Source organism: Hemicordylus capensis, chromosome 2 (genome assembly GCF_027244095.1).
Source record: "Hemicordylus capensis ecotype Gifberg chromosome 2, rHemCap1.1.pri, whole genome shotgun sequence".
NCBI classification, from domain to species: domain Eukaryota; kingdom Metazoa; phylum Chordata; class Lepidosauria; order Squamata; family Cordylidae; genus Hemicordylus; species Hemicordylus capensis.
The window spans coordinates 383440751-383461977 of NC_069658.1; the positions used below are offsets into that span (position 1 = coordinate 383440751).

Genomic DNA, 21227 nt, shown 5'->3' on the forward strand with positions numbered 1-21227 from the left:
GACAGTTTAGAACTTCCTCTCTCATCACCTCAAATTGGCCTGGCTCTTCAGTGTCCAAGCCTGAGAAGCTCAGTTCTGGAACAGGTTTATCGTCAGTATCCCCTGCCATGAAAACAGTTGCAAAGAACTCAGTTGCAAAGATCCTCCTAAATAATCCCTCTCACACCCTCGTCTTCTAAGGGTCCAACTGCCTCCCTGGCAGGTTTTCTGCTGCTGATATATTTAAATAAGTTTTTGTTATTCTCTTTGACGCTTCTAGCTATATGCTCCTCAAACTCTCTTTTTGCATCCCTTATTGTCTCCTAGCATTTATTTTGCCAGAGTTTATGGTTTTTCTGTTCTTCTCATTTGGGCAGGACTTCCATTTTCTGAAGGAAGTCATCTTCCCTTTTATAGCTTCCCTGACTCTACTTGTTAGCCACACTGGCATGCTCCTGAACTTAGTGATACCTTTCCTCCTTCTTTGGATTTTGTAGGCAGTGTTTTACTTCAATATAAGCTGAATTGGATCACACTATGATCACTATTCCCCAATGGCTCTACAACTCTGACATCTCACACCAGGTCCTGGGCACCACTCAGGATTAAGTCCAAGGTTGCTGTCTCTCTGGTTGGTTCTGCGACCAGCTGTTCTAAGGCACAGTCATTTAGCATGTTTAGAAATTTGGCCTCTCTTTCAATACTCAAATGTGAATTTGCTTAATCTGTGTGAGGGTAATTGAAGTCACCCATTTCTGTCTCTCTTGGATGCCTCTCTGATTTGCTTCTCCAACTCCAGGTCACTCTCAGCCTTTTGATCTGGAGGGTGATAGCATGTCCCTAGTGACACATTTCCTTTCAGTCCTCGTATTGTCACCCATAATGATTCTGTGGAGGAGTCCGGTCCTCTTAGGTTTTCTAGCTTGTTGGATTCTATCCCTTCTTTAATATACAGTGCTACTGATTTTATCTGGATCATTCCTAAAGCCCAGTCTTCACATTACTATCTTCACATAAAGACTACTTTACATAGCTTCTTTGGAATATCTTGTGCCTGTTGCCACCTTAGTATGATTCTCCCCTCTGACGAGGAAAGTTTCCACACCAGTATCAAATGCTACCAGGAACGGCCCACCCCGATTTGAATCTTTCCACACCAGGCAGAAGATTAGCGTGGAGTGAGCGCTTATGCATGACAGTGGTGTTAGGGTGAGACACTATGCAGAAGGTGTTCTTGATTTAAAAAACAACAACCAAAAGATACAGACAAAAACCAAAACATGAGAAGTGGGGAGAGTTTAGTGTTTGCAAACTCAGGCCTGAAATACTTAACTGTCAGTGGGCACAAGGGATTCAGGAGCCAGCCTTGGTAACTTGAACATACTAAGCCCTATTCAAACACTATGTATGTGCGTGCAGGTATTTGTACACATGTACATGTTTTGTGTGTGAATAACTGCACATGCATTCATTTAAAAAGTGAACCTGGATACACACCCCTTAAATGCAGGATACGGGCATGAAGTGTACTACTGTGCATACATTATATGTAATACATTAACAACTGTACAAGTAAACTCTGTACCCAAATTTTGTTAAGCAAGGCTGAACAACTTTGAGCCTCCTGCAGTGTTTGGTCTATAACTCACATCATCGCTGACTCTTGGCCACTATGGCTGGGGATGATGGGAGTTGTAGTTCAACAGGAGCTGGAAGGCTGAAGTTGTGCAGCCCAGGTGTTGAGCATAACATGTCGATGGAGCTTAAGTGTGGTATATGAGTCAGGATCCATATCATTTTGGTACAATTAGTTGCATTATTAATGAGTGGTTTGTATTAAGTCTTGACTTAGGTTCTAAATCTGGAGAGGGTAGATCAGGATACAAACATCGCTCTCTGTAACTGAGAAGCTGTTTATCATCTAAGGGAAGTAAATTTGTGTATCTTGTACACACAAAAAAGACACAAGTTTCATGAAACAAGCTTTTAAACTTAAATTGGAGCTTAAACCTATGGGATGTTGAACATGATGTCTTTTTACAATGTAAAATCTTGCACTGAGAAGTTATTTGCATTTCTGCTCCTCTTTACAGGAGTATGTAGGCCACGATCCCATGGAGATTTGTTTCTATAAGGCTTGGGTTGTTGTGAGGTTGACTTCAGTACTAATTTGTCCGGGATGGCTCAGGAGTTCATAGCGGCCATGACAACTATGGGCCTATCCCAAGCCATCTATGAACTGATGCATGTTCCTGGTCACACGCTTGATCTGGTCTTTCACTCTGATCAGGGCCGTGTTCTGTGGGTGGAGAGTCCTGTGATTTTCCCCATTGTTATGGATGGACCACCATCGGGTTAAGGTTGGACTCACAATCATTTCCCACCTCTGCAGGGGTGAGGGGCCTATTAGGATGGTTAGACTGAGAAGGTTATTGGATCCACTAGAATTCCAAGAAGCCTTGGAAGGATTTAGTGTTGGCTCTACCAGTATCCTGTTGATAGCCTGGTGGAGAATAAGAATAGCAAACTCACCAGGGCAGTAGACATGATCGCTCCTAAGCGTTCTCTCCCACCTATTTCAAAACTGACCCCTTGGTATATGGAAGAACTGTGGCACCTGAAGCAGTGAGGTAGATGACTGGAGTGCAAGTAGAGAAAGACTCGACTCAAATCCAAAAGATTACAACATAGAGAACATTTGAAGATCTACCCAGGAGATACTTTTGTCAAAGAAGCGATTTCCTTCTGTCCTTATTGCATCCACAAGCTCATACCCAGAGGAGTTGTTCTGGGTTGTGATAGGGCTAGTCCGTGCCCTTCCTCCCTTGAATCAGAATTTAGAACAATCAGTTACCTGCTGTGACATTTTAAATGAGTCCTTTATGGATAAAATATCTCATATTCAAACCAACTTAGACACAGACCCGACAGTGTTTGATGCTGAGGTGTCCAGCAACAGTGTTTGATGCAGTGTTTGATGCTGAGGTGTCCAGCAATGCTTCTTATGTGGTGACCCTGGATCAGTTTCAGTTTGTGACTCCTGAGGAGGTGGACAAGATGCTTGGAACAGTCTTGCCACCTGTTCTCTTGACCCTTGTCTGACATGGCTTATACTATCAGACAGAGGGTTGTTATAGAAGGCCTGATAGAAATGATAAATGCTTCTCTGAGGGAGGGCAGGATGCCTCCTTGTCTTAAGGAGACAATTATTAGACCATTTCTGAAGAAGCCTGCATTGGATCCCTCAGAGTTAAGCAACTACAGTGTATAGGCCTGTCTCCAACCGTCCGTGTTTGGGCACGGTAATTGGGAGCATGGTGGCCTCCCAGCTCCAGACAGTCTTGGAGGACTGTCGCTTTCGGGTGGGCTGTGGGGTGGTGACTACCTAGGTTGGCCTGATGGATGTTGTCCAACTGGGAATTGACAGAGGGAGTGTGACTCTGTTGGCCCTTTTGGATCTCTTGGTTGTTTTTGACACTATCAACCATAGTATCCTTCTGGAGCATCTGAGGGGGTTGGGGTTGGGAGGCACTGCTTTGCATTGGTTCCACTCCTACCTCTTGGGCAGATTCCAGATGGTTTCCCTTGGAGACTGTTGCTCTTCAAAATATGAACTTTCATATGGTGTCACTCAGGGCTTCATCTTGTCTCTAGTGTTGTTTAACATCTACATGAAACTGCTGGGAGAGATTATCAGGAGATTTGGTGCAGGGTATTATCATTATGCTGATGACACCCAAATCTATTTCTCCGTGTCAGCATCATCGGGAGAAGGCATAAGCTCTCTAAATGCATGGCTGGAGACAGTGATTGGCTGGATGAGGGAGAAAAAACTGAGACTGTATCCAGGTAAGACAGAGGTACTTATTGTGAGGGATTGGAACCCAGGAGACTATTTTGATCTGGCAGTTCTGGATGGGGTCACACTTCGCTAGAAGGAACAGGTATGCAGTAGGGGTGTGCACAAAACCTGTTTGCCTGGTTTGGGTCCAAACGGGAGTTGAACTGAACGAGGCATGTTCAGTTTTGTGTCCCCCAAACAGACCCCCAGCTCAGCTTGAATTCGAGCCGGTTCAGGGTTCTAAGGTTTAAAAGAATGGGGCTTTTTTAGGACTCACTGCTGGGTCTGGGGGTGCTGCCACGGCCATGGGAGGGGGCCCATCTCCAGTTCGTGCATCCCTGTATGCAGTCTGGGAGTGCTTCTGGATCCAAACCTCTTCCTGGTATCCCAGGTTGAGTCGCTGGCCGGAGGTGCTTTCTATCAGCTTCAGCTGACACGCCAGCTGCAGCCTTCTCTTGAGATGAATGACCTCAGAACAGGGGTACATATGCTGGTAACCTCCAGACTTGACTACTGCAGTGCGCTCTATGTGGAGCTGCCTTTGTATGTAGTCTGGAAACTGCAGTTGGTACAGAATGTGGCAGCCAGGTTAGTCTCTGGGCCATCTCGGAGAGATCATATTACTTCAGTATTGAAAGAGCTACACTAGCTGCCGACAAGTTTCTGGACAAAATACAGGGTGATGGTTATAACCTATAAAGCCCCTAAACAGCTTGGGCCCTTGGTATTTAAGAGAATGTCTTCTTCGCTATGAACCACACCGCCCATTGAGATCATCTGGAGAGGTTCGTCTGCAGTTCTCACTGTCTCATCTGGTGGCTACTCGGGGACGGGTCTTCTTTGTTGCTGCCCCTGGGCTTTGGAATGCATTCTCTGTTGAGATAAGAGCCTCCCCATCTCAGACAACTTTTAAAAAGGCAGTTAACTGTTTAGCTGTTTACCCAAACTTTTAATTAGACTTACAGTTTTTAACATTGTGTTAAATTTTATTTAAGGTTTTAACATTTTAATTTTGCTTTAATTTGATTAATATATATATATTTTTTGGTAAACTGCCCAGAGTATAATGTTGCTCTTACTGTGGAAGTGCTCTGTATCCCCAGATTCTGTCAGTTTTGTAAAGTGGTCTTCCTGATTCCAGTGTATCTGACAAGGACTGTGTCTCGAGAGAGCTCCCTTGAATGTCAGGGTGGAACCTGCAGCTGCACTTGCTCCACTAACCTTGCTTGGCCATGTTCAACTGTCAGATTGGAATGTGCCTAGTAATGTTTACAGTAAAGTGTGCATTGAGTCGATGCCGACTGGCGACCACAGAGCCCTGTGGTTTTCTTTGGTAGAATACAGGAGGGATTGGCCATTGCCTCCTCCCACACAGTATGAAGAGTGAGGAGGGCAATGGAATGGAAGAGTGAGGAGGAACAGACTTTAAGGGGCCAATAGCTTTCAATGTGGAAAACTGCTTTGCTTTTAGTCTCGTGTTGAGCCTGGAGAAAATGTGTTGCTATCTGAGCCCTCTTAGAGCTGATGTTGTTACATGATCCTGCAAAAGGGCAGGATTTAATCAATGAGGAAGACAGGACTGCTTTTAAGGGCAGTAGTTGCTAGGGGTGGAGTGGGGGGTGGGGAGGATATAGCCATGGCCAGCACACTCCATCTAGCTAGAGATGGAAGAAGAAAGTAATATTAGTCCACTTGACCCAGGTGCTAACTCCATAGAAGTGCCAGATGAGGCTAGTTTTGGGGGATGTTTTTCATTCAGTGTTTCAGTGGTTATGAACCTAATATGTCCTGCCATCACCAAAGAAAGCATATTCCTACAGTGGTCTTCCAAAGGTAAAGGTAAAATGTGCCATTGAGTCGATGCTGACTCCTGGCACCAGCAGAGCCCTGTGGTTTTTCTTTGGTAGAAATACAGGAGGGGTTTACCATTGCCTCCTCCCGCGCAGTATTAGATGATGCCTTTTCAGCATCTTCCTATATCGCTGCTGTCTGATATAGGTGTTTCCCATAGTCTGGGAAATGTACCAGCGGGGATTCAAACTGGCAACCTCTGGCTCGCTATTCAAGTCATTTCCCCGCACATCATCTCATATTGTGTGGGAGATGGCAGTGGTAAATCCCTCCTACCAAAGACAACCACAGGGTTCTGTGGTCTCCAGGAGTCGACAGCGACTCAACGGCACACTTTACTTTACTTACCTCTCTCTCTCTCTCATATAGATAGATAGATAGAGAGTGGCCATTTTCAGACTCGAAGATACCATGCAGTGTATCCCACCATGCAGCCATCCCCACTACCTTTCTTTCACTTGTTATTGTGTGCATGTATGCCTAAGTGCACATACCCACACAAAATACAAACAGGTGGGACTGTTTGCGTTTGGCTGCAGTGTGCCCAAATTACCTCCTGCTGTGTAGTAATTACCTGCTATGACTGGTATTATCAGCCTGGTTGTTAGCATGTGGATGGCTTGTAATTTGGAAAGCTGACTAATGCATCTTACTGACTGTAGCTGCTGCTGCTGCTTTCTCACTCATACTTGCATCCTCATCTTTTCCATTTATCTGGGGCAGGTGAAATTCTTGAGTTTGCACGAGAATGAGATTCTAGTTTATAGCTTGAAAAGGCTAAACTTACAATGAAGAATAGCAGAAGCAAATAGCAGAGATGCAGAGGAATGCCAGCAAGGAACAAAATAAAACCCACAAAGCAAGGGAATAACTGATGCACTATTGCAGAGATTGATGCCTGTAGGAAAAGTATGCAAAGGAAAGTTGGTATTATCTCAGTATCCCTGGTAGGGATTTGCATGGAACCGGCGGGGGGGGGGTGTGCACGTGCCCGGCGTGTGCACGTGCCTGGCGTGTGCACGTGCCCTGGGTACTTCCGGTCCAAGGAAGCAACTGAGGGGCAGGGAGGTACATTGTTGCCCTGCTGGACCCGTTTAAACTGCAGTGCCGGCAGGGGGAACGTGGCAGGGGTTGGTGGGTGGGTACACCATGCCCAGTCTTTAAAGGTATCCCTCCCCCCGCCTTCAAGCCGACCAAACCGCCGGTCTTTTGTACCTGCTCGGAGGCCCATAAGGGCCTCCAAACGGGTTCATGCACATCTCTAATCCCTGGCTGATACTTGCTGTGGTAGGAGTTAGCACACAGAACTGTAATAAAGAACATCTTGAAGGAAGGAACACACCTTCATTCCGTTGTTCTGGAGTACTGTGCCTGAAGCAACAGTGTGAGATGCTCTAATACAGGCTTGCTCAACTCCCCCCCCCCCCGCAGCTGTTTTTGGTCTACAACTCCCGTAATCTCCAGCCACAGTGGCCAATAGCCAGGGATTATGGGAGTTGTAGGCCAACATCTGCAGGAGGACTGAAGTTGAGCAGCCCTGTTCTATTGGATGCATGCCTCTCCACCAAGCCTGTTTCATCATTATAATATCTCTCAAGGTAGACAGACCAAGAAGGAGGGAGGGAGAAATAAAACTCAGTGCCATTGATAAGAACCTAGTCCAAGCAGAGTAACTCCAGTCAGTCCAATTCAGACTCTGATCTGAACAGAAAGGATTGGAAACTCAATTTCAGTGGTTTCCCAAACAAATTCCTTTTCTGCTCTAGCTCACCGATTATGTCACTAGCTCACCGATTAGTTAACACATTCAAGCACCATGTAGGCAGTCCTGGAGATGTATCTGTATATATGGGTTTCAGGTCTGATAAGGCTTTGCATCCCTTGACTGTGTTAGAGCAGGATCGGTTTGCCTCTTCACATGTACCTATTTTGTGCTTTGGATCATAGCAGCACTGTAAACCAGTGGTTAAGTAAGAATGGGGCTAGAACCCTTGAATCCTCAGGCAAAATCAGCAATAATGTGTACAAGGATATTTATTTAGAAGTGGAACTATAGGCATACAGAACAAGCCAAATGAAAAAAGTAATAAATTTTAAGAGCTGGCTTGCATTGCCATAATCTAAAGGTGTGTTGTGAAACAGGAAGAACACCTAATCTTGTTCCAGAAGTAGTAATTATGGGTCTGCAGCTGGACAGTAAGTCAGCCTCATCTCGCATATGCCTATGTATAGCTTTTTTTGCATAGAGGTAGGTCAGAGTGGCACTCAAAGAGGAATCTCCAAACATCTCATTTTAAGGAAACCAGGGGCATTGCATGGCGACATTATAGAACCATGTAGTTTCTGGCCATTCGTAGCTCAGTCTCCATAGGTGGTTTGAGAAAGCAAGTCTAGTGTTTTGGAAATGCAAAACTTCATGAAGCATGCAGATGTCAATCACACAAGATGCCACCCAACCCCATATTCTTGTAATTCAAGGTCACATTTAAGGATGTAGATGAAGCAAGACAAGCAGGCAACTGCTCTGTTGGATGTGGGCTTCCGTGATTAATAATTCAACAAGGGATGTGCTCAGTGTTAAGTGTCTGTTCACTGGTCATGAAGGAATGTTGGGAAGTGTGGAAAGCCCTCACAGTCACTCATGTGAGCCCCCATCTGAAGTAGTCTGAAATAGTATAGCTCAGGCACAAGTTTGCCATCTCACCAGTGATAATTAGGATAGTGTGTCCAACTTGGAATGCAAACATACAGCCCTGTCAAAAGCTGGTGAAGTTCCAGACTAAGCCAGCCCAGATATGTATTCCAGCCACTTTATGCCAATTGTAGTTATTCTTTTTGACCAAACCATTCCATCTTGTTTGCCAGATTTGCAAGTATTCATGGAGACAAGACCATTTGCCTTAATATGATTGCCTCCCCCCCGCCCCCCGATGCCCATCTGGGTTCAGATCTGTATGTTAAGCAAGTCTTTGTTCAATTTTGATACAATTTGGTTGATTTCCAAGCAAATCAACAGCCCCCACCACATCATCCATTTATAAGGAACATTTTTCAATGGGTTTGTTGTGAATGATAAATGGATGATGTGGAAGCTGGAACTTCGGTGTCACCTGCTTGGGAACTGACTCCATTGTGTCCATTTCGCCCTTCTAGATCAGGGAGCAAAACCTGGCTGTAAATGGATTAATAACTTCTTTGGATTAAACTGTCTGCAAATTTATTAATAACTGCTAGTATTTTGCACTGCCCTTCAGCCTGTATTATCTATCTGTAAGACAATGTAATAGGATTCATTATTGTGTTACTTTCTTTTATGCCCTATGTTATGCTTCTCCCCCCCCCCCCAGGTCCTTTATGTTTTAAATGAATACTCAAAATTTTTCCTTGGGAATTCAAAGGTAGGAGTGATTCTTACGATCACTGAGAGCAGATGAGCAGGGACGTCTCCAAAGAGTTTACTTTCCCTGCAGATGATTCAAGGATTGATGGTGGAAGTGTACTCCGTGCTCCCACATGAGCAGCCCTGCTCTGTGAAGCATGGAGCAGGGCGGAGGGATCTGGGACCGGAACTTGTTCCGGTCTCTGGGCATCCCACCATGCAATGTGCGACACACATGTTGTATTGAAGGATTCCTCCATTAGATGGGTGCTCTCTGCGCCCATCTCTCTGTGTCCTCAGGCTGAACTCAGCCTGAGGAGACACACGATACATGGCAGCCACGTTAAGGGTGCAAGCTCACTCTTAACCTTGGCTAACAGCCGGGTTGTTTAGGAGGGTAAGGCAGGCGGGAAGTGTCAGGATCTGCAGGGATCCCGCCACTTCTCACAACCAGCCTAACCCGGGCTTTGCTTCCCCAGGCTGGGTTAGACTGGTTGTGAGAACAGTCTCGTACTGTCTTAAGCTCATGCAGACTTCTAATAACCTCCTTTCTCCTATACCACCTAGATATTATTTGTTAGGAATAGATCATGTGTTTAAACACCCACTTTGTGAAATAGAATGGGAGAGTGCAGAGACATCACATCAGTCTCTGTTTCTCATCTTTGCATTACTACATACAGAAGTGAAATGTTTATTGTTAGGATGAAAGCTGGTAGTCTATGCCCTGTTCTTGGGAGTTAAAAGTCACCACAGGACTGTGAAGAATGTGACTCTGCTAGGTCATTCTCTGGTCCTGTGACATGCTCTGTAGAATAGGGATGTGCTTGAAGCGTTTCGAAACCTCTGTTTCGAGGTGCTGAAATGCTTCGAGCTGCTCCAGCGAAATTGTTTTGGTGGGGGGCAAGTGGGCACTTTAAAAGGAGGAAGGCAGGTCTTAACTGCTCCTCCCTCACTCCTCTGTCCTGTTTGTATTCAGCAGTCGGGCTCTCTGTTTTCTTGGCTGCATCTTGCTGAGAACAGGGAGTTCCAATTCATTCATTCAGGCGGGCAGTTCACAAAAACGGACACCAACACTGAACACTCAAGATGGCATCTGCACATGCTCAGACACTATTGCATTCCTGATGCTGCTCAAAAGCTGTTGGGAACAGGGAACTTCCTGTTCCCAGCAAGATGCAGCTGGGCAATCAGAGAGCCTTCTCTCTGCCCTCCCCCCGCCATGTGCACAAAATGCTTCATGCACATCCCTACTGTAGAAGATCTCTCTGAGATAGAGGTCAGTATGGCCACCAGTGTTCTCTCTAATTTTTTCTCATCTGAGTGCGGAATGAGTTTTGTTCTGGGTGGCAGTGTCAAGGCAGTGTGTGCACTTGTGCATTCAGAATGGGGCTTTCCTGATTCAACCTGAGCAGGATCTAAAATTAACTGAGCGGACATCCAAAAACATGTGAGTGGGCGCATATGCACATGCCTTAGAGGGAACAATGATGGCCACCTTACCTATGGGATATGATGGCAGGCTGCTAATCTGGAAGCTAGCTCTATTCAGTTATGTTTCTTCCCTTGTTTCGCCTTTTGACTCGAGTAGCAAATTACTCTTGTGGAACATGGGTATGTGGAGCAGCCGAACTGATATGCTTTGGCCACAGAGCTTTTGGGGTAACTATGGCTCGGTTCCCTTTGGCTGTAACAGGTGATTAATGGCCAAGTTGCTTCCACAACACAGAACTGCTGAACAAACATGTTTTATAAGACTGTAGGATGGAGCAGCCCCTTTTTCCACACCCCACCACCCATGCACAAATGACAGTCATGAGAATTCTGAAAGGAGACTGTTGCAGTTTCAGTCAATCCCATAATTAGGTGTAATGATAGACCACCAAGTCTGTTGTTTGTTTTACTTATGAAGTACTGGGAGCAGGAAGCACCCTAAAGGATCTTGGACCTATAGGTGAAGAAGAGCCAGGCACATAATTGTGGTTCTGCTCTCCTAATGGCAAGTATTGCCACTTAAATCTCTTCCTCCTCCTCCAGTTGTCTGTCTCTAGATTATATAGATATTCAGGCCTCATGAAACAAGTAGACTACTGGGTATTCCACCTTCTGGAAGCCTTTTCTCATTGACTGGTTTCTTAAGGAATCCCTGCTCATTGTAGAAAATGCTAGGGTTTATTCTAAGATTACCATCAGTTAATGAAGAGTTGTATCCGAATCTGTTGTTCTTCATTGTTTTCCTGTATAAACTGAGAATGTGCTCTATAACACATCCAACACTTTCCTGCAGCTTTGAATTACAAAGGAAAATCATTGGTGGTAAACATCAGGCCTGCTCAACTTTGGCCTCCCAGTGGTTTTTCAACTACAGCTCCCATAATCCAGAGCCACAGTGGCCAATAGCCAGGGATTATGGGAGCTGTAGGCCAGGGCTGTCCTTAGAGAGCCCTGGCGGGGTGCGGGGCCCAGAGCAAATCAGCCAGTGCGGGGTCCCCTTCCAGTTAATTCTAATGGGGGTTAAATGAGCGGGGCCCTGCTTGCCATACCCTAAGGACAGCCCTGGCAGGAGGGACGAAGTTGATCTGCCCTGCACTAGATGGCCCAATGGTCTGACTCAGTATAAGGCAGCTTCCTATGTTCTTAGAGGATAGGTATTGTGTACCTTTAATAGATGCACACAAGTGGGAATTTCAACAGGTGTAGCTTGTTAACTCCACCTGCTGAAATTCCCTCTTTTGTGCATCTATTAAAGGTACACAAGACCTCTCTTCTTTTCTGTATGGCATCCCTGTAAAGAATCCCCAATTAACTTCCAAATAACCTCAAGCGTGTAGGTCACTACCCTGCATTTAGGTACCATTTTCTTCTTTTGGGTGATGCTTATGACCAAGGGCCAAAATAAATACTACCTGCAGATGTGTGCAGCTCCCTTCTGACTTTTGGGAGGGGGGGTTAAATGAAGAGTAGCCTCAAAAGGTTGTAAATATGAATGGAGGAGCAGCAGCTGTTGTGGTAAGGGGGTGCTTAACCCTTTCCCTGTGGGCTGTTTTCCTGATCATAATTATCTTCCTCAAGCTGCTTTTCTCCTGGGGGTGGAAGGAAGGGAAGATGTGGATGCATGCATTTCTTCTTTGCCAAACAGAAAAGCATCTAGGGATGTTTTGAGGATTAAGCATTCCCTCCACATCCGTCATTCCGTTACTTCCAGTGCCCACCTACCAAAGTTGTTTTTAATTTAAAAACAAGTTCTAATAAGAACTAATCTACCTACTTTCCTTTCACTATGCCTACGACTGGACTAAACTTGGTCCAAATTGGTTAGGCAGCTCACAAGTTAGCCCAACGTTCGTGTGTCCGCCATCTTGGATTGGGGTGGATTACATCATCACAAACTTCACCATTGAGGCATCCCTATGTGTCCCTACATTTTTACCAAATTGGTTCCCATTTGCACCTCAGAGGTTGACGTGAATCTTGAATCATGGTGGATGACTTCATTACAAACTACGGCCTTGGGCTGTCCCTATGTGTCCCTACACCTGTACCAAATTTTGTTCAAATCGCTTAGGCGGTTCACAAGTTAGCCCACTTGCACCTCAAACATTTATGCATCCGCCATCTTGAATTGGGGTGGATGACATCATCACAAACTATGCCATTGAGGTTTCCCTTTGTGTCTCTACAACTGTACCTGATTTGGTTCGAATTGGTCCAGGCATTGAGAAGGTAGTGGTGACGACAGTGGTGACACACACACACATGGAATGTCAAGAGCATTGTCAGACAACAGGCTCTACCGTGAGTTTTCTGTGAGTTTGTAGTTGCCCCCAAAAACCAACACAAAAAGTGGATTTTTTTTTTACCCTGGATATAAATCGAGCTACACTCTAATACACAATAAAAAACTGGAATCATGTGTGAAGTGCTCCCCGATAGCTCACAGGGACTTTGGGGTAAATCTGGCCAATATGTTAATGCAAACCCTCCATTCCGGAGGAGATTTGAACTAAAAGCCATGTGTGAAAAACCTCCAGGTGATCTCATAAGCCCTACTGGAAAGTAGGCTGATAAAGTGACGGGAAGGTTCCATGTATCTGTTATATAATGTCTACTTTGGTTCTGTGATGAGCCAGAAACACTTTTGTTTTGACTTTGACCAATATGACTTCAGGACACTAATGTAGAAATCACCTACTCCCTTTTTGTTTTGTGTGAATCGCAGACTAATGCAGTACTGCTCAGTTTTGGGAAAGAGGTAGGTGTGTGTGTGTGTGTGTGTTTAGTGGTTCAGGTTCCTTTTCCATTTCCTACACTAGCTTCATCCGTGTCCTTGCTTGTGTGGGCATCTTTTTCTTCTTCAGTGTGTCCTTTTTTTAAATTGATGGCACAGTTATTACATGCACAGACCATTCCCAAGCTCAGGCCAGTTACAATAGGGGGTCTGAAGTTGTCACATCCTATTCAGGATATGACACAACTGGAGCTCTCACTAATAAATGTCGCTATTCACTCTGCTCCACTCCCATGTTAGCTCTGATTATGCAAAACCACAAGATGTAAATACGTTAGCAATTTTTTATGCCTGGAATCTAGTTTTTATTTTCTAAGATGTACCAGCAATTCAAGCTGAAATGACACATGATGTGCAGTTGTATGTTTCCCCCAATTTATTTTCTTCTTTTCCTTTTTAAAATGTTAAACTAAGAGTGGTTGGTGTGGGGGACAGCTGCAATCTCGAGTGGAGGACCAGGGTAGAGGGACCTGTGAAGGAATGGGGAAGGACTATATATTTTCCCCACAGGTAGAAAAGCAGCCGAGGGGTATGATTTTGTGTGGATAAATAACTAGAGTGGGAAAATTGAGGACACACTCCCATCCCCAGTTTTCTGCTCAAGTTTGCCACCTCCCATGGTTCCTTTTGACTTGTAACAAAGAAACCTCACTTAACTGTGACTGCATGTTGCATGTAGTTTCAGCTTCCGTGCACTATTTTGAACAAAGAGGCTAGGAAACCTTTGAAGCCCATAGCAATGTCAGATGTATTTGTAGGGGTTGTCAGCTATTGTTTGTACAGAGTTGTCTGTCAGTGACTGACAACTCTTCACAAACCATAGTGGAACAAACCAAAGAGAAATGCGCACTTTGATCAGGGTGCTTATTTTACTGGATTATCTGCCCTACCTGTGAAGGGGAAGGAATCAAGTAAACACCCATTGCTAACAGACCCATTGCTACCCCCATTGCTAACAAACTCATTTTAAAGGCCTGGGGGTGTGGTGTGGGCAGGGGGAAGTTATCTGGGTTCAGCTTCTCTTCTGTGTTCGTTATATGGCTTTCTTGTACCTCTGTTTTGCATAACAACCCATCCTTCACACATTCATGTTCTCACAGTAACTATTGAGCTAGTGATCTGGACTTAACACACTGTTCATATGCACAATTCTCCCAGGGTCTGATGCAAACAAATTTTCACGTTCATTGCCACTTTCTGCTGCACTCTTCCCTCTAATGAACAGGCAGATGAACATCAGGCCTGCCTGCCTGCCTTCCTCCCTTCCTCCCTTCCTTTTTTTTTTTTTTTTGCAGAAACACCCCAGCTGTTTTCTAATATGCAAACACATATTCCTTGCGCAGAACCTTTTCTACTTGTTTTGTAATATAACCTCTCCCAAACGAACATATAAAGCTGCCATTATGCTGTCATTAGCCTATCTAGCGCAGTGTTGCCTACAACTGGCCACAGTTCCCCCAGGCTGTAGGCACAAAGCTTTCTTCTCCTGCCACCTGCTCAGTTGGAGATGCCATTCATATATGGGGATGCCGGGCTGTGCATGTGTATGTACGCTAACTGTCCCTTTTAGATATATACATTCCTTTGGTTTCATCACATATCATCATATTAAAACATGCTCTAGTTCATTCCAAACACTCAAAAGTTTCACTCAACACTCAAACACTTGAAGACTCCTCTTTCTCTCACACACAACTTGTGCACAAATGCTTCTTGCATTTAGGTCAAGTGTTGCCAGAGGGGACTGTGGAAATCATATGTTCTTTGTCTGTTATAGGATACTGTAGTTTCTCTCGCTCTCTTTGGTACTGTGGCATCACATTTCTTTTGAGGCAGTTGGTAAAACACAAATGTAGGCTCTGTGCAAGTATATTGTACAGTAGGCCAAGGCCTGATTTATATGTTGTGTGGGCCACAAGCAAAGCACTTACCCATGTGGGTCCCAGACAACTATTGCCTTGTTTAAACACTCATTTTGTGCAACAGTGCATGTGTGAGTACTGTTAATACACTGGTGGCACATCCACTGTGGCCAGTGATCACTGATGTCTTTCGTTACTTTCATACGGGTTGGCACACAGGATAAGGACACAAACACTTCAGTGACTTCATAGAAAGCTTATAAGTGCTTTGCTCCTGGTCAGTGTGTGCTTAAATCAGTTCTCAGTCAGAGTAAGTGGCCTGCATCTGTGCTAATGTCCAGTCCAGTATGCTCCCCAGGTCTTGAAGATCAATTTTAGGCTGACTGCTGAATACAAACCAATACATGGCATTTCCTCCATAAGGGTTAACATAGACTATGCACACTCATGTGTATTACTGTGACAGAAAGGGAATTGGCTAATAATTGTATTAACATTTGGACCAATGTGCAGCCATGTTGGAATGTAACCTCCATTTTAAACTGAGGAAGACTTTCCTGCTTGCTAGAATCCGCGATCCATTATCCTCCTATTCTGTTGTTCTTCCTTGCATATTGGAGAAATCCACTCTTTTGCTTGTGTAGAGGAAAAACACTTTTCCAGACAGGGCAAATGGTTTGATTAATGGCACCCTGAATTCTTTTGCTTCCATCTTGCTGCATTTGAGAAATCCATTAAAATGTTAATCTCCTTTGTCTTAATGGGAGGGGGCGGTATGGATAGCGTGGCTTCCTGACTTGTGAGGTCACCAAGGCCCAGTTCATATGTTACCATTCGAGTGCAGTGGCAGCTGCTGCTGAAAAAGGGCTCTTGTGTGGTCAGAGAAGCTGTAATGTATGCAACGAGTGGCCGTGTAGGTTGCCCAGAATGCATGGTTATTTTCCATGCCTGTAGCCCCGGAGGAAGATGCCCCTTGCATATATTATTGCTGCAACATAGAACTTTGAATGATTAAATCAGCAAAAGTTACATAGCAACAGTAATATAGGGAGTTGCCATATTCCAGTTCCCCAAATCCAGGCAGCTTACATATCATGCAAATTACTTGCTACTTATGCAGACCAAGGGTTGAGTTGGGGAAGGGTTAAGCATCACTCCCACTGTCTTTACGTTCTAAACCATCTCCTCCCAATGCTGTTTTGTAGCAAGAAAATTGGCCATTGGGCTTTACTCATATATTTGCATGGCAGGGTTATTGGCATTATTTTAAATATACTCACAGACCCTGTGCCCTGTGGGATGCTGTGGATAATGTTAGAGTTCTGTGAGCACAGTCTGTGTGATGCTGGGTGGTGGTGAGTTTGTTACCTTTTATTAACAGGGATCAGTCTATTATTTCCTTCACCAGTTTTTAAAATGGATCTTTAAATTGTTTTCTGACTGTATTACGTTTTCTGTGGTGAAAAAAGGTCACTGACACTTAAACCCCCTCTTTTTAGGAGCTGATATTTAAGCTGCTGTATCTCAGCCAGTTTTCAGTGGCTGGTGATGTGTACACACTTTCAGCATGATTGGATGCATATTGCAGATCTTATGAGCAATAGAATGTCCAGGGCTAGAAGGTTGTTTTTACTGCCGCCCTTTATACAGAGATGATGCTTGTATAATGAATTGGACTTGTATTATATGGGTCCCAATCATGTGGATAGGTTGCTTCTATCCCCAGTGGCACAATTAAGAATAACAAAGGGCTGGGCTACACCTCCCCTTCTTCCCTCTAGGGTTGGTAATTTTTCTGCTTTATTTGCTATTTTTAATTCCTTTTGTTGCTATTGTATGTATAGCAAAATGTATTTGGTCTGTTCAGGGACTTGAAGGCATTGACCTAGCCTGTTTACCCCTGCTTTTGAAGAGGGGAAAACATATTCTTCAATACTTTGAAACTGGTTATTAAGCTTTTGCACCCTTTCCTCTCAACAGCCTTCTAGAGCAGGTAAAATGTGCATTTTTTTTAACTTCAACACTCCTCCCCCCAGAGTTCTGATTTTTAAAATATCAGTTTGAAAGCTGGTCAGCCACCCAACCTTTCCCCACCCTACCCCCATGTTTTAGAAATGATTTTGCCACTGAAGGGTAGTGGGAGGTGTGAAAAAGTGAGGAAAAACACGGGAAGGGGGGGGATGGTAGGTGGAAAGCAGGGACATTGAGATGTAGCCCACGTTAAAAACCTCATTGAGAAGACAGAAGGATCATGGGTGGACTCAGCTGTGCCCTGAGGAGCAGATTTGTATTGAGAGGTGTCAGCAGTAGGTGGATGTGCCCATTATTTGAACTTTCTTCTCTGTTTTCCTCCCAGCCTCCCCTTGGACAGGAAGAGAGCTCAAGCAGTGGCGGTGCCCAGCCAGCTGTCCAGCCCCCCAAGAGTCAGAGCTTTGTGCAGAACCACTTCCAGGCACAGTACAGGTAAGGAGTGGGTGGACAGACCTGGGTGCGATTCACAGACCTCCCTGCATCATTGCCTCCACTCTTGCAATACTGCCAAAACATTATACCCGTTTTTGCAAAAAGGCACAGGTGGAGTCCACCCCCTCCACTTCACCGTTTCGCAAAAGATGAAGTGGGGTAGAAGTAGAAGCAGGCAGGCCAATCCTTTGGGAGAACCAGAGCTTGCAAATTAGCCTGGGTATACACCTGCTAGCACAACTGGCCAACACCAGTTGCAGGGAGAAGCTTTTGGTGGACAAAGAGCAATAATTCCAGTTGGATACAGCAGAGCTGATTTGCCTTCTTGCTCACAGTGCCATGAGATCCTGGCAAGATATCAGATATCTGTTTGATGTACCTTGCTCTCCAGTGGCAACTGTGGCAGCACCATCCTCCCAGGCATTTGCTAGTGTGTTAGTTCTGGAGATAGTCTAGTGCAGAGGTGACTTAATGCAGAACCTGCTACGTGATTCCTGCACTGTCATGGCATTTGTTCCTTCCCTTTGGCGCATTTTGCTCTCTGGATTGAGAGACACCATGGGATTGCAATCACACTCATGCGTCCACATATCGGGGGCCTGAGGGGGCAACTGCCAGTGACTGTATTTGCCTTCCTCTCGAAGCGAATCTCCTTTTAGAAAAAGTGTCCCCCTCTGCGTACATAACAAAATGTGGCAAGAGAGGAGCGTGCCTGGCTTCTGCAGTGCAGAGCAAAACACGATGTGCCATAAGTCCGTTGTAGCCAGGTGGGGTCGTGCATTAGCACAGAGCTTGCAGGTACAGCAGCTCCTGACTCCTTCACTATACCGAGCTGGACAGATGCAGGAGGGAAAGGAAGGCATTACAGCAGCCATTTGGACGAAGCAGCAAGTTCCTTTTCTTCACATGCAGACACATGTGCGTGGCTCCTGCTGCTGACACTGCTACTTTGTGATTCTAGCGGTGGGATGAAAGGGCTAGGAGCAGAGTGAAGTTTGAAATTCCCAGCGGCCGGGAGGCTGCTCCCAGAGATAAGGCTTTAATGACTGGTTCTTGCCAGAGCTTTCCATTGTTCCCCTTATGGCCCCTCTGTGTGTGCTGAATAGGATGAACCCCCACTCCAGGGCACAGCAGAAGCAGGGATGTCAGCGCGGGAGCAAACTAGACTATCTGGTTGTGTTCCAGCCCTCAGAACTGAAAGGTGGCAAGTGCTGGACCACCCCGTATTTCCCAAGATCTAAAGGGCAATGGAATTTCTTCTCAACAGTGGGGTGATGGGTACAGAAGGGGGAGACACAGAAGTGCTAGCAACGCATACCTCAGAGGTCTGGACTCAGAGCATCCAAGTCTGTCACTTAGCCAGGATTGTAGTTTGTGTTGTGATACTGTTGAAATTGCATGGTTAACAAACCACTGGAGCACAATTGTAGGGGGACTTTTCGTTTTGGTTGCTCGTTCCCCGGGGGTCTGGCATCTGTGTTTTGCCCGGCCGCTGGTGCTATGAAGGTGCCTTACGCTGGACAGGTAGGTGTTCACAACTCTGGCCAGTGGAAAGGGACTCCAGTACATACAATGGTTGGGGTCACAGTGGCCCACGTGATGGGTGGTGCTGACATTGCCCAGCAGCTGGTGCTGCTGTGCATGTGACAAGCCATCCGGGCAGCCCTGCACAAATGAGCAGTTCCATAACTACTTAAAATGGTGCGCCTGCTACTGTGCAGCACTGCTTCTATTGTGAGGAGTGCTGCGCAACTGCGGGAACACAGTTTTAAGCAGCTGTGCCACTATCCACTTGTGCAATGCAGTAGTGCCGGTGCTACGTGTCACATGGCTGATGAGCAGTGTTGGGTTGCGTTGTGCATCATGTCAGCCAGTTTTCTTTGAATACAGATAGATTAAAAGGACGTTAAATAGAAGCAGGGGTTTTCTTTTTGAGTTTTTCCAATCGGCAGTTCTTTCCTTTAAGGAAAAAATGTTCACTGTTTCCCAAAATGGATTTGTCCTCTTCAGAAGAAACTGCAGGAAATCGGTGGTGGTGATGGTGGGGAACACACTGCACAGGAATGGGAAGAAGAGGGGGGATGTAGGTTACAGATAATCTTTGAGAGATTAGGACTCTTCAAATCATATACAGTGTCTTTCACTATGAAGGGCAGGTCAGCAAAAAAAGCAAAACCCATGATCCCATTATCTCAAATTCTAGCTTGGTTAGAGTTGTACATCACAATTTGGTTCACTTCAGCAACTTCAGAATAAAATTGAATCAGACAATTTCCTTCCATTGCTGCAGCCCAGGTGCACAGTCAGGCAGTAGCTTTCACAGAATCAAGTTGCAACACTAAGGATTCACAAAACACCCAGGAGCACTTTCCAAATTTCTGAATATTGACCAAGAAATTTAGAGATATGTGATGGTCGCTGTGCCAGGCTCCAGATTTGATCACTGGAAAATCTGAATCCAGGTTTGCCCCTTGTAAACTATGTTTGTCTAAGAAAATTTAGTTCCATATATGTGCACACAGTGGTTCTTCCAAGTCAAGGCAGAAGGCTGAAGTCAGGAGCTGTTTTGCCTCTAAGCTGCTGAGTGGCACATAAGAAGAGCTCTGCTGGGTCAAGGCTCATCTACTCTAGAATCCTTTCCCACTGTGGCCAGTCAGCTGCCTCCAGGGAAGCCACAAGGAGGACATGAAGGCAATTGTGTTCTGTTGCTATTTCTCCTTAGCAGGTGACATTAAGAGGCAAGTTGCTTTTGAACCTGAAGGTTTCATGTAGCTGTCCTGGCTAGCAGCCATAGATAGGCCTACCCTCCATGTATTTGTCCGATCCCTTTTTAAAATGATCTAAATTCTGAGCCATCACTACATCTTGTGGAAGTGGATTTCATAAATATGTCTGATGTGAATAATTACTTTCTCTTCTGCATCTGTTGCCAATCAATTTTATCCAGCTCCAAATTCTTGTGGAGTTACTGAGAAAATGTTCTTCCTGCCCACTTTTCTCCACACCATGCATAATTAGCGACCTCTATCACCACCCCCAGCCTTTTTTCTGACAGTAAAAAGCCCCAGCAGCCTTTGGACAACTCCACCATTCCTAGTTCTCTTTTGACCCCTCCCCTCTACCCTCTCTGTCTGTCTTGCTAAGCCTATTTGCTGTCTGGGATGTTGTTTTGTGTCTGTGTTGCTCTGGAGGCACTCGGTTCACTCAGGATTATATGCATTTCGATTTTTTTATCCTAGCAAAACCTCATTCTTTCCTGGAGATCTGGAAACCATGTGACTTTATTTGTCATTTGTAGTCACCCAGAGACTTTGGTCTTTTCCAGTAGCACAGGAAGAGAAGCAGCTGTGATGCTGCCCTGTAACCCAGTGACAGAACTAGCAGCAGCTGCCACTGTGATGACTAAGACTAGAGCAGTGATGGTAATCTGGGGTTGTGAGCCTCCATGCCAGCATGTTCCTTTGGGTATTATGCTCTGTTGCTTGTGTGAACATATTGCGAGTGTAGCCCAGTTTGGTTCCAATTTAGCCTTGAAAAGTAACAACTAGGCTTTAGGCTGCTTTG

General features: G+C 45.2%; 1 protein-coding gene across 2 annotated transcripts in view; it reads left to right on the top strand.

Annotated features, from left to right (window-relative positions):
* The window catches only part of USP43 (ubiquitin specific peptidase 43), a 141196-nt gene that overhangs the window by 40633 nt on the left and 79336 nt on the right, over positions 1–21227 (top strand). For both annotated transcript variants that reach the window (XM_053291042.1, XM_053291043.1), the window contains exon 3: positions 17557–17663. In XM_053291042.1, the coding sequence (XP_053147017.1) occupies positions 17557–17663 (107 nt within the window). The remainder of the gene's footprint in view (positions 1–17556; positions 17664–21227) is intronic.